At 46.6% G+C, this 12,893-nt stretch overlaps 2 protein-coding genes across 2 annotated transcripts in view; one reads left to right on the top strand and one right to left on the bottom strand.

The window, feature by feature from the left end:
- Positions 1–3,299: 3,299 nt before the first annotated feature.
- ANKRD34A (ankyrin repeat domain 34A) overlaps positions 3,300–12,893 on the bottom strand; it is a 114,952-nt gene continuing 105,358 nt past the window's right edge. The window contains exon 5 of the mRNA XM_088474161.1: positions 3,300–5,276. Coding sequence (XP_088330287.1) covers positions 3,554–5,179 — 1,626 coding nt within the window. The 5' untranslated portion in view covers positions 5,180–5,276 and the 3' untranslated portion in view covers positions 3,300–3,553. The remainder of the gene's footprint in view (positions 5,277–12,893) is intronic.
- Positions 12,045–12,893, top strand: part of POLR3GL (RNA polymerase III subunit GL) — a 61,536-nt gene continuing 60,687 nt past the window's right edge. The window contains exon 1 of the mRNA XM_088474163.1: positions 12,045–12,156. The gene's annotated coding sequence lies outside the window, so the exon portion shown is untranslated. The remainder of the gene's footprint in view (positions 12,157–12,893) is intronic.

The raw sequence follows: 12,893 nt of genomic DNA, 5'->3' as shown, positions 1-12,893 counted from the left end.
TCCTACTTGCTGCCCCTAGGTAAAATCCACCACTGTATATAACTCGAGAGCTTTAAAGGATCACTAAGGTTTAAATAAATCCCACCATCATTCTATCCCTTCACCTCTCTATCACCAGTGTACAGTGTGCTGCTAGCTCATAGCACGATGGGGTCACCTTTGGCTATGCTTTCTCTCACAGCTGACCACATTGTTATATGTGCCCTTAGTTTGGGTTCTGACATCAGAATGGGTTCAGAGTGGCAGGGGTATAGGGACACTGCATGGCTTCTCTGGACTGATAAAGAGTAATTTAGGAAGCTATGTACTAAGCCTTGGATGTAGATAAAGTTCCAACCAATCAGCTCCTAACTCATTTTTTAAACACAACCTGTACAATGATGGTTAGGACCTAATTGGATGGTACTATATCTTTGTTCACTTTATCTCCATTCAAGGCTTAGTAAATAGACCCCACAGTGTTATAATGACATAATCTGGTCAGTACACATCAGATACACACCAAAGCCCTACACAGCGTGGTAAGCTTGTTGCTTTTATTTGTGCAATTTTAATGACTTAGACTAAATACGGTGATTTGATTTATTGTTTCAACCTTTTTTTTTGTTAAAGAAATGAAAGTAATACTAATACACAAAGTATATCTGTCGCCAGAACAGAGGCCTGTGCCGATATTCAGCTTTCCAACTCTCCGTAGACATGACTGGCATCACCGAGACGCACAACATGGAAGCCCATGAGGCAATGACCAACCCAAAGCGGGGAGAGTTGCCCTGTGGGGTCCCGAACGTGAGGCTCTAGCTGCATTAGCTAGCTCTTCCCTTATTGCACACTGCAGGTTTTTTTTTTTTTTTTTTTTAATACACTCATGCGATCCTTAATGTCATATTGCTGTGTTAAGCGGCAATATGGCATTTTAATTATCAGGTTTATAACCCGATAATTAATAAATATGGCCCCCAAAAGTGTTTGGTGTGGCGGATGGATTTTCCTTTGTTAAAAACGACCAGTCGCCTCTTATGTACCTGGAATATTTTATCCAAATTTCAAAATGGGCTTCAACCAGCATAAAGCAACAAGGTATATTGGAGAGGGACTGTGATTCAATGGCTGATTAGCGTAGTAATTACATTGACAATTTTTTTTTATTCTAATGCTGCACAAAATTATTACTATGGGGTCTAGTTACTAAGCAGTGTTAGGAGACAGAGTGAAAAGTGATAAGGTGCCAGCCAATCAGCTCCCAACTGTCATCTCACAGGCTGTGATTGAAATATGACAGTTGGCAGCTGATTGGCTGGCACCTTATCACTTTCTTATCACTTTTCACTCTGTCTTCTAACACTGCTTAGTAAATAGACCCCTATAAATCAAAGAATAAAATAAGAGATTTGACTTAAACGATATACCCTGGAGTCTGCCCAATACTTTCTTTGAAACCTAATCACATGTCGTGCAGCAATTAAATCTCTTCCGTGGGGTTAGCATACAGGAATTACAGTGAAAAAATAACTCTCATGGGGCTGAAACATGTGAAACACAACATTTACAATGATTCTAGGCTGGATCACTATTTTGGGTACAGTAATGGGCATAGTAGTTGGACCTGTGCAAAAATGCTCTAGTGTAGTGCCGCATTAAAGGCGAGCACTCATTTTGGTTCCAATATTAAAACGGTCTTCTCTATCCTACACATGTACATGTGTATGTGTATTAATGTGTCTGCATAACCAAATCTGTGTATCTTGTGTTTACATTGTGTCATCATAGCTTTTGATTACAATCTGCGTCATGGTTACATTTCTATGGGGCAATGTAGGATTGGGCAGACCGGGAAGACTTTGGTGAAGTAGAACCAGCTTAACATATAATGCAATATGTGGAACTAACATCCCCTGTCCTTGTACGGAATACTGTTGGGGTGAGTGCAGAGTTTCTATGGGTTTTTATTGTTTAGTGGAAGAGTGCCGTGGGTCAATGCCCCATATATAAACACACACACGAGCAGATAGGGGGAAAATGCTACTGTAAGTTATACTAGAGTCCACAGAATGTTGCAAATATCTCCTAATAGAATGAACCTGCTACTGTTACATTCATATATTATTAATTATACATATATATATAAACGTCAATGCTTCCTGTGTGTGTGCTTTGCCGGTAATGTTTTCACCGAATCAAGTGTTTGGTAATTTACAGGATAAATTCCTCTGTCTTATACATTCATTGTTAAAATCTTATTTGGTAATATTTACCAAGCAGAAGTCTTAGTAGATCTATCCGATAAATTTAAGTTCTCTCTCTCTCTCTCTCTCTCTCTCTTTCTCTCTCTCTTTCTCTCTCTCTCTCTCTCTCCATGTGTAAGCAGGTACAGTAACTGTATTTCATACTAGGGATGGACAGTATTTCATACTAGGATTGGCCATCGGAGGAGTGCCCATTGATGGTGAACCATCGATGGTTTGCACCCCTTGATGGCCACTGCTATGGTGGGGAACTGTGGGCCAATAAAAAAACAGCCGGGGCTTAGCGAGCACCGGGGCCCGGGCTAAGCCCCGTCCCGTCTGGAAAGAAAAAATAATCCGCTCCTACTTATCCATCGGTGGCAGATAACTCTTGGCTCTCTGCCATCGATTGTAAAAGTATCCAACATCAGCCATAAACCATCGATGATTTTGAATCATCATGGCCATCCCTATTTCATACTTACCTACTCTCCTGGAAGGTGCATGAGACTCTCGATTTTTCAGATAGTTCTCCGCACCCCTGGAAGAATGGGTGGATCTCCCACATCCCACCTACTTAAGTGGGCAGGATGGGGAAATAATATCAAAAATTGCCCCTCTGTATAGACCTGGGGGGGGGGCTAAGACAATGCAAAAAATTTTAAGCCCCTCAAATGGTCAGCTACATCTCCTCACCAGGTTTCTCCCAGCGAGAATTTAAAAGTAGGTAAATATGCAGCATTTCTTAATCAACGCTCAAATTGACTCCTGCAATTGAATCAAAACTGTATATCTAGATTTTAAGTCAAATGTATATATAGACAATTTTACACTGCGTAGATTCTGACAATCCAATTTCTTATTATAGTATTTTACGCCCTTTGAGTACCCTCGTCACAGGGCTTCTCCATCACTTTAAGATTTGTGAACTAATGAGATAATAAGACCTCAAAACATCCCTAACAGGAAATCATTAGGTTCCCAGGGCAGTTTTCAGGTCTATTATGGTTTGTTTGGTTTTTTTTTACTTAACTGGCCGCTAAACCTGTAAATTTGAAGATACTGTCAAAGTTCTACTAATAAGATACACACATATTTGCAGAGACTTCATAACTCTTCAGATACTAGGTAGATTTTAGAAAAAGGCCATGATTGCGGCGGAAGCATTATTTCCTGTTAATCCATACTTATTGTACACACACCTACTGAAGGACACCATGGTGAGCAACTAACATAAGGTATACGACCATTTACATATAAACTTGTGACTATTACAAGATATCATATTCCTCATGTTAGAGCAACTTCCCTTTCATCTTAGTGGACCCTTAGTTGGAGGACTCGTTTTGAGTAAAAAGATTCTGAAAACTGGCCAGTTGTTTGATCTGTTCTGTTTGCATAGAATGCCTTCTTATCAACTTCTTCTTGGCTTTGGTGTCAAAGTGTTTTGGAGAGCTTGGGGCCACAGGAATGAGTGTCTTCTGGCTGCCATGTACTGGTGAAGGAGCTTTACCATTCGGTCTGATGTCTGGGATTGGAGGATTGAGGTTGACGTTCAGTGGTGGTAAGAAGCCTGGTCTGGTGTGAGAGATGTGATCCAAAAGAAGAGTCCCAGATCCTCGCCTTTCCAGCAGCCCAGGGGTCCGACGGCGGACAGACATTGGAGAGACAGCACTGGGAATACTCTCTAATGATTCCCGCGAGGAGCTAGTGAAAAGTGTTAATGGGGAAGCATTATATTTCCTTCTTTCCAAGGACACGCGGCCGGAGTCTGGAGAACCCGGAATAGAATCGGGGCAAAGATGGGAATCTGATTCGTAATGTTCCATACGTGTCAGTTTGTGATGAGGAACAGCTCGTAAGTTAGCCCCAGCGGTTGGAGCCAAGGTGGCACTGGATGTTTCCTGAGCCTCGGGTGCTGTGTTACGCCGTGACAGTGGTTGGTGGAGGTGGCCAAACAGGACTTTGTCAGCCCATAAAGAATCCGGTCCTGAGGGATCTTCCTCAGATGACTGCTCTCCGGTTTTAAAGCAAGATGAATCTTGACCCTCTATGCTATGACGCCTAGAGAGCAAGGGTCTCTTTTTAATGGACAAGTTATTTATGTCTGCAATGAGCTTCTCTTCAGATTCTACAAGAGTAGGTTTCTCTGGAGGTACAGCGAGGTGAGATGCAGCCAGGACCGAAGGGGCCACTAAGCCCCAAGGTTCCGAGTTTAGTCTCTTCAATTGCTTCTTGTTCACCATCCTACCTTTTATAGGTATGTGGTCAGAGGTTTTAACTTCTAATTTGCTAGATGTAGGGCAAGTAAGCCTGGTACCCATGTTAAAGTTGAAGACATCTCGTGCTTCTTCTTTCTCGCTTGCCGGGGAAAGGGATGTTTTTAGGTCGATGTCTGAGGGTGACATGCAGATAGCTGGGGATTGCTTTTCGTCGATTCCTGGAGATGGAGGCGAGTTGAGATACTGCTTTGTCTTTTTGGTCCCAGAAGGAGAAGTATCAGTGGTGATGATGATAACCTCTTTGCCTCTAGCTTTGCAAGCATCCAAGAGGACCCTTAAGGTTTCTCTGTCACCCTTGTTAATCGCATACATAAGAGCAGATGTGCCTGAGTAGTCCTTCATACTGGGGTCCGAGCCATGCTCAAGCAAGACTGACACCACGCTCGCCCCAGTCAGATTGCAGCAAGCGTGCATCAAAGCCGTTTTCCCCATCTTGTCTGGCATGTTCGGGTCAGCCCCATTTTCCAGAAGGTATTTTACCATCCGGGACTTATTCTGTGGGTCATCATATTTGGCTAAGCAGGCTGCCATCAATGGGGTTTCGCCTTGGGAATTGCCTTCATTGATATAGGCACCTCCCTCCAGCAAGAGGCGTGTCAGTCTGAATTTTCCCTGCCACACCGCCTTCAGTAAGGCGCTGCCCTCTGTATGCAACATGGTAGAGTCTCTCATTGGTAAAGTGCTCCAGGGACAGATGTATTATCCGCTAAGCTGAGATGGAAGCACTATGGCGCTTTGGAACGGCACATCCGGCAAGCAGGTGTTCTTCCTGTGAAAACAGAAACAACTCATTTATTACAGGGCCATGACAACACACTTTAAAGGGGGAATTAAACCTATGACAATAAACTAGGTTATCATTTGATCATCACAGTCACTATATTAAGATCTTAGTGTTCATCCTAGCACCCTGCACCTGTCACAACAAGTGTAGTTCTTCTTCCTTGCCTGGGGGGCCGCTCTCTGCTCTGGTGCTTCTAGCACACACTGTTCTGTATCTCAGCAATTTTGCATCAACTGAGTGTGCTAGAAGCACCAGAGCAGAGAGCAACATCCCAGGCAGGAAAGAGGAAAAATAAAAAATAAAAAAGTTTTTCATTATTCATTTCTTTTTATATTATAATAATGTCCCTGATATTTTCACATTTTACCATACTGTATACCAACTTCTTAGACCAGCTGTTACTGCTGACAGAGGGGTTACTGAAGTGGACCTGAAACCCCAAAATGGAAATGCCCTGTAACTAATAACTTACGGGAACCACTTACCTGTAGCCAAGTGCTAACACTGGCCTGCTCAGTTATGTTAGTTTGGATTCCCCACTAAGCTGTTTTCCCTGGCCCGTATTGGATTGTCCCGCTCTCCCTGTCGGTGACCATCAATGTATCAGTCTATTCTCCTGAGCATGGTCCTGCTCTCCCCGTCTGTGACCATCAGGGTAACGGCCTATACTCCTGAGCATGGTCCCTCTCTCCCCGTCGGTGACCATCAGGGTAACGGCCTATTCTCCTGAGCATGGTCCTGCTCTCGCAGACGGTGACCATCAGTATTTCGGCCTATTCTCCTGAGGATGGTCCCGCTCTCCCAGTCGGTGACCAGCAATTTATCGGCCTATTCTCCTGAGCATGGTCCCGCTCTCCCAGTCTGTGGCCAACAGGGTAATGGCCTATTCTCCTGAGCATCCCGTTCTCCCCATCAGTGACCATCGCAGTATCAGCCTATTCTCCTGAGCATGGTTCCACTCTCGCTGTCAGTGACCATCAGGGTAACGGCCTATTCTCCTGAGCATGGTCCCACTCTCCCTGTCGGTGACTATCGCAGTATTGGCCCATTCTCCAGAGCATGGTCCCATTCTCCTCGTCAGTGATCATTGTAGTATCGGCCTATTCTCCAGAGCATGGTCCCATTCTCCTCGTCAGTGACCATTGCAGTATCAGCCTATTCTCCTGAGCATGCTCAGACCACACACAGCTTATGAAGTAGGTGGGCATGCACTGGCCAGTTATATAAATGAATCTCCAGTGAATAATTCAGTTTTGTTACATGATTGCACAGAACTAGTCCCCACCAGAGCACACATGGCCCACATCCCTCAGTCACAAAGGGCGCTAGTCAGCTCCTGACGCAGAGCATGTTCTCGGGTAATAATACAGATGGCACCCAGCATATGGCTCATGTTCCAGGTCTCAGGGGTCCCTGCTTCTATACCATATGTGCAAAATAAACATTCTCCATCTGTATATGTGTGTGATTGTTATCTGTTACACTTTTATGTAAGACACCTTGTCTGCCTCTCTCCTATAGATTGTAAGCTCTCATGAGCAGGGCCCTCCTCCCTCGTGTGCTTTTCCCTCCATCGCTCTCGCTTTTATGGGTAGTACGGTGCTGATTCTGAGTAGGACGGATCTCTGTTCACGGGCACAAATTGCGGTTTCGGGGCCCCTTCTCTCTCTGGTGGTCACGCGGCGCTGCACTGGCAGCATGGGCGGGTCTCTGGAAAAATGGTGCCTGTGCGCAAATCATAGGGAAAATGGCCGTCGCTGCACAGCAGCACTATGGACAGGTACGTATAAGACTCTATGGGTGCAGGGTGTGCGGTGTGGGCCCCCCTGGACCCAGGGGCCCATTATAGATACGCCCTCTGAACGCATATAACCACCCTGACTTGTGGGAGCGTGGGAAATGCTCTACGTGATTCTGAGCCTTGTGTACGAGGAAGGGGGAAGCCTGTTTTCTGATCGCTTGTACCTAGCATGGGGAGGTTGCGGCGGCTGGCGTGAAATCAGTGGGCGCGCAGCTTCTTGGATGCAGATGTACAAATGCTCCACATTATCCTAATGAAATATTGCATTCGCATAAGGTAGTAAACCAGGCATCCATGTCTTCCCGCAACCAGACCTCATACGCCTATCCTCCATTATCCATATGGTGCGAAGTGCCCGGCACAACCGACGGCCTCATTTATCAACTAGCTCTATCATTCACAACGAGTGATAAAACTTATTGCGTGTGATAATGGTGCTCCAGCCAATCGGCTTCCATCTGTCATCTGTTTGATAAATGAAGCTAGTTGATAAATGAGGCCCTGAGTCGCTCAGAGGTGTAGTGCACCTTATAAGCTTTGTCAGTAATTAAAATGTAAATCATATACCTTAGACGTTAGAATCCTGTTTAGTAAAGATAACACTGTAGGAGGCGCAGCACTCCAAGATGGCCACCGCTACCATTAGGCTGCCTAGGAGGCCAATAGTTAGTGGGCGCCCTAACTAGATCATTACTGCATCTAAAATGGTCACTACTTTGACAGCCACTATATATATATATGTTTTTGAGTACACTAGTCCTGAAGACAAGGTCCGGGGAGATCTTGAAACGTCGACATACTTGTGGTGTATCATGTAACTTTTTTCAATACATATCGTATTTTTTCTATAATGGAGTGCCGCTTTCTTCTTTCACAAGGGGGCTTATTCAGCGTCTAAAGGAAATACCTGCTGTATATATATATATATATATATATATATATAAACACTGAAATGTTGATCATTTTAGACTGTTTCTAAGCTTCATTGACATACACCTGTACATGTATATGGTGTTTAGACAGAAGCATCATGTGGGGACTTGTCAGGAACCACGGGAGACACAATACCGCAGCCCAGGCAGAGGTCTGGGAAGTGATTCTGCTCTCCAGAGAATAAGAGGCCGGTTTACGTAACTGAATAGACTCCATATAATTGATTGGGGAAATCCATGAGGCAATTTGGCTGTATCATCTTCAGGCTACAATTTCCCTGTGTATACAGGACAGGAAGGTCAGAGAGTAACATGAAATCCTTGGGCAGAGGAATATCCGAGAAACAGAGAACATATTGCTGGGATTACACAGCACCATCATTACAGATTATTTTCATTTGGGTAACATATCGCTAATCCTAACCCTCCCCTAGTGCCTCACTCTAGTCCTACCTCTAGTGCCTAACCCTAACCTCGTCTCCTACATCCCAACCCTCCCCTCTCGTAGCCTAACCCTAACTCTCCCCTCAGTGCCTCACCCTAACCTCCCCTCCTACAGCCTAACCCTCCCCTCTCGTAGCCTAACCCTCCCCTCTCGTAGCCTAACCCTCCCCTCTTGTACCCTAACCCTCCTCCTTGTGCCTCACCCTCCCCTCTAGTAGCCTAACCCTCCCCTCTCATAGCCTACCCCCCATAGTGCCTCACCCTAAACCTCCCCTCCCACAGCCTAACCCTCCCTCTAATGCCTCACCCTAACCCTCATCCTGGTGGCTCACCACAACTCTCCCCTTTCATAGCCTAACCTTTAACCTCCCCCTATTGCCTCACCCTCACCCTCTTGCAGCCTAAACCTCCACCCCCACAGCCTAACTCTAATCCTCTACCTAGTGCCTCATCCTAACCTCACCTCCCACAACCTAATCCTCTCTCTAATTGCCTCACCCTAGTGCCTCAACCCTCCTCTCTCATAGCCTAACCTTTACCCTCCCCCTATTGCCTCACCCTCACCCTCTCGCAGCCTAACCCTCCACTCCCACAGCCTAACTCTAACCCTCTACCTAGTGCCTCACCCTAATCTCACTTCTTGCAGCCTAACCCTAACCTTCCCCCTAGTTCCTCACCCTAAATCTCCCCTCCCACAGCGTAACCCTCCTTCTAATTGCCTCACCCTAGTGCCTCAATCCAACCCTCCCCTCTCATAGACTAACCTTTACCCTCCCCTTAGTGCCTCACCCTAACCATCCACTCCCACAGCCTAACCCTCCACTCCCACAACCTAACTCTAACCCTCCCCTAGTGCCTCACCCTAACCTCACCTCTTGCAGCCTAACTCTAACCCTCCACCTAGTGCCTCATTCTAACATTCTCCCGCAGCCTAACCCTCACCCTAGTGCCTCACCCTAACCCTCCCCTCCCACAGCCTAATCCTAACCCTCACCCTAATGCTGGGTGCACATTAGCCGATGTGTACCCAGCACGATATCGAAGGCAGCGGGTCCTGGCATATGCAAATGCATACACACTTGTCGATGCCGGGAGTGACGTCGGGGGCCAGCCATGCAGTATTCGGGTAGATGGCCCTCGCTGACAAGGGAGCGCGTATCATCGGCGACATAGCCGGTACACACTGGCCGATGTGGACAAATATGTTGTCCAATCTCACACATATTCTAGTGTGTGCCTGGCTTAACCCTTCCACGGGCTAACCCTAACCGCACATAAGCCTCATTGTCTATTTACAGTCAGTCCATTTACTGCAGGTTATGTGTAGACACCTACTCAGCAAGTCACTGGTACAGACCCCATAAAGAGAAAACGCACCTGGGTCAACAAATGGCCACACATCATGGAACCTAATATAGTGTGACGTTGCCCACTTGACTACTTCCCTGTAGTGGGCACTTACCCAGATCATAGATGCAGCGCCTGCCACCAGGCACAAAGACATAGCAGGTGCTATGGGGCCCAGAGCTCAGGGGGGTCCATCTTCCTTGTGTATATACATTTTATTCACCATTGGTAGGTGCTGTACATAGAGGCTCTTACAAACTTTTGCTATGGGGCCTTCAAATATCTAGTTAGGCCCCTGGCAGTCACAGATAGGTGGGCCTACTTACTGTCCTGAGGCATGGTAACATAGGCGTACTCCTCTAACTCTATATTACGCATATATATCAGGCACATTCACGCCTCTTCCTGGGTGTCCTGTTACTTGTGGTTCTCTGGTGCTAGACCCTTACCGAGCCCTGACTTGCCTCTCCTCACCTTAGTGTTGGGCTATTCCCTGGATACACGCTTGTTGCTGCATTGGCCTGACATTGACCATCAGAGATCTCAGAAGTGGGAAGATTACTGTATACTAAATATACCACTTATTGAGGTAAATACCTGTGCAGTCACGCTTACCTCACTTTGTGGTGTTGGAAATAATTTCTATTTTTATTTAGTTTGTTCAAAAATCAAGTAAATGGAAATGCCCGCCTTCTGCCGTGGGCTGGTGCAAGTGTCGATGGTCACCGATGGTGGCATGCGGAGAAACACCGGCAGTGTTACAGCGCGCAGAGGCGCTACAAGTGTATGTTTCAAAGCTTGCTCAGTCAGACACAGGAACGGCCATAGAGATTGGGGCTGGCCCTGTGTACTGTAGAGGGCATGGCTACAGCCCCTCCAACAAGCCTGGGTAATTAGTACATGCGCCCCCCCTCTTGGCTTCCCTGGATGCAAGCTACTACACCAGGGGGAGGCAGTTACTGGCATTTGTATACTACAACATCTGAGACTGCGGCAAGAGCGGATGAAGCCGGGACATGACTGGAGGTGTAGCTTCACAGACATAGCAAAGATGCTTATAAATCGCATCGCATCTCATGGCCGGAGAGTGTAATTCATAGGCGAGGGGCAGGTAAAAATGACAATCGCAAAAGTAGCCTTCCCCTATAAAAGCTGTCTAGGAAGATCTGGTTCCTCTCTCCATCGTAAGTGCAAAATGTGACTCCATCGGAATGCAAACAGATTTGCAGTGTGATACATTTTGCAGGTACAAAGAAAGCAGCAGCATGCATTTACCACTCAGGGGCGGGCAACAAGCAGCACTCCAGCTGTTATTGAACTACAAATCCCAGCAGGGCCGGACTGTCCATCTGGCACTTCTGGCAAATGTCAGAAGGGCTGTTGGCCAGATGGGCCGGTCTGCCGTCAAACTCAGGCTGAGCAGCTCCGCCTCCCAGGACTCTGCTTGGCTGGGGATAGTGACAGACGGGGGTGTGCCGCGTGGCTAGACCCCCGTGATTCGCGGTTCGCCCCCGTGAGGCGTGGCCACGTCCCTTTTTTTGTGCTGTGGCCATGCCAGGTGCGTGCAGGGGTAGTACCGCGGGACTGCCAGGGCTGCTTAGCAGCTCCAGTCCGTCTATGAATCCCAGCATGCTTTGCAACAGTTCTAGCATGGCCAAATAGAAAAACTGGCAGGGCATGCTGGGATGTGTAGTTGTACAACAGCTGGGAGCCGCTCATTGCCCACCCCTAATTTAAGTCCAACTTTGCCCTACTCCAATAGGAAGCAAGGATTCTGCCTGCACTGACAGGCTAGGAATGGCACACTAAGGTCCTCTGTCCCACAGCTAGGATGCCATGGATAGTTCAACCACCAATGGTTCTCAGTCTATGTCAGATAAGCAGCTACACCATCGCTAGTTAATAACAATAAAAAAAGTCAGGACATGTTCAAGCCTTATGTTATAAGTTTCACACATTCCAAGAGCCAGATCCTCAAGTCACGAGTTGTTTGGTTCAGTGTTTCTCTATAGCTAAAATGATGTAACTTTAGGATTAGCTCCAGAAACACATCCTTCTGGTGATGATCAGCTAGAAAAGTAAGAAACACAGCTCATCACAGCAGATTGGGTCTTGTCAAAGACAAAAAAAAAAAAGTTATTGCAATTGTTCTATCCGTCTTCCTGGTCATATGTCTTTAATAAACAAGCTGCCTTACTATAAACGGCAGGATAATTTGTAAACTGCAAAATGTGAGGACCCGCAAAGCACGCTTCCTTGTCTACCATCCACGATACCAAGATGCACACCTATTTTATGGATATTTTAGAACATGTCAGTAATGACTACATCTGTGCACCTGGTGAGTGACCTGGGAAATGTGTCAGTGAGTAATCACTACACCTGTGCACCTGGTGAGTGACCTGGGAATGTGTCAGTGAGTAATCACTACACCTGTGCACCTGCTGTGTGACCTGGGATATGTGTCAGTGAGTAATGACTACACCTGTGAACCTGGTGAGTGACCTGGGGAATGCGTCAGTGAGTAATGACTACACCTGTGCTCCTGCTGTGTTACCTGGGTTTGTGTCAGTGAGTAATGACTACACCTGTGCACCTGCTGGGTGACCTAGGAAATGTGTCAGTGAGTAATGACTACACCTGTGCACCTGCTGGGTGACCTGGGAAATGTGTCAGTGAGTAATGAATACACCTGTGCACCTGCTGGGTGACCTGGGATTTGTGTCAGTGAGTAATGACTACACCTGTGCACCTGCTGGGTGACCTGGGAAATGTGTCAGTGAGTAATGAATACACCTGTACACCTGCTGTGTGACCTGGGAAATGTGTCAGTGAGCAATGACTACACCTGTGCTCCTGCTGTGTTACCTGAGAAATGTGTCAGTGAGTAATGACTGCACCTGGTGAGTGACCTGGGAAATGTGTCAGTGAGTAATGACTACACCTGTGCACCTAATGAGTGACCTGGGAAATGTGTCAGTGAGTAATGACTACACCTGTGCACCTGCTGGGTGACCTGGGAAATGTGTCAGTGAGTAATGACTACATCTGTGCACCTGCTGGGTGACCTGGGATATG

Source organism: Taudactylus pleione, unplaced genomic scaffold (genome assembly GCF_031769625.1).
Source record: "Taudactylus pleione unplaced genomic scaffold, aTauple2 ptg000148l, whole genome shotgun sequence".
Lineage (NCBI taxonomy): Eukaryota > Metazoa > Chordata > Amphibia > Anura > Myobatrachidae > Taudactylus > Taudactylus pleione.
The sequence above is the reverse complement of the archived record's forward strand: the minus strand, read 5'-3'. Positions and strand labels throughout refer to the sequence as shown.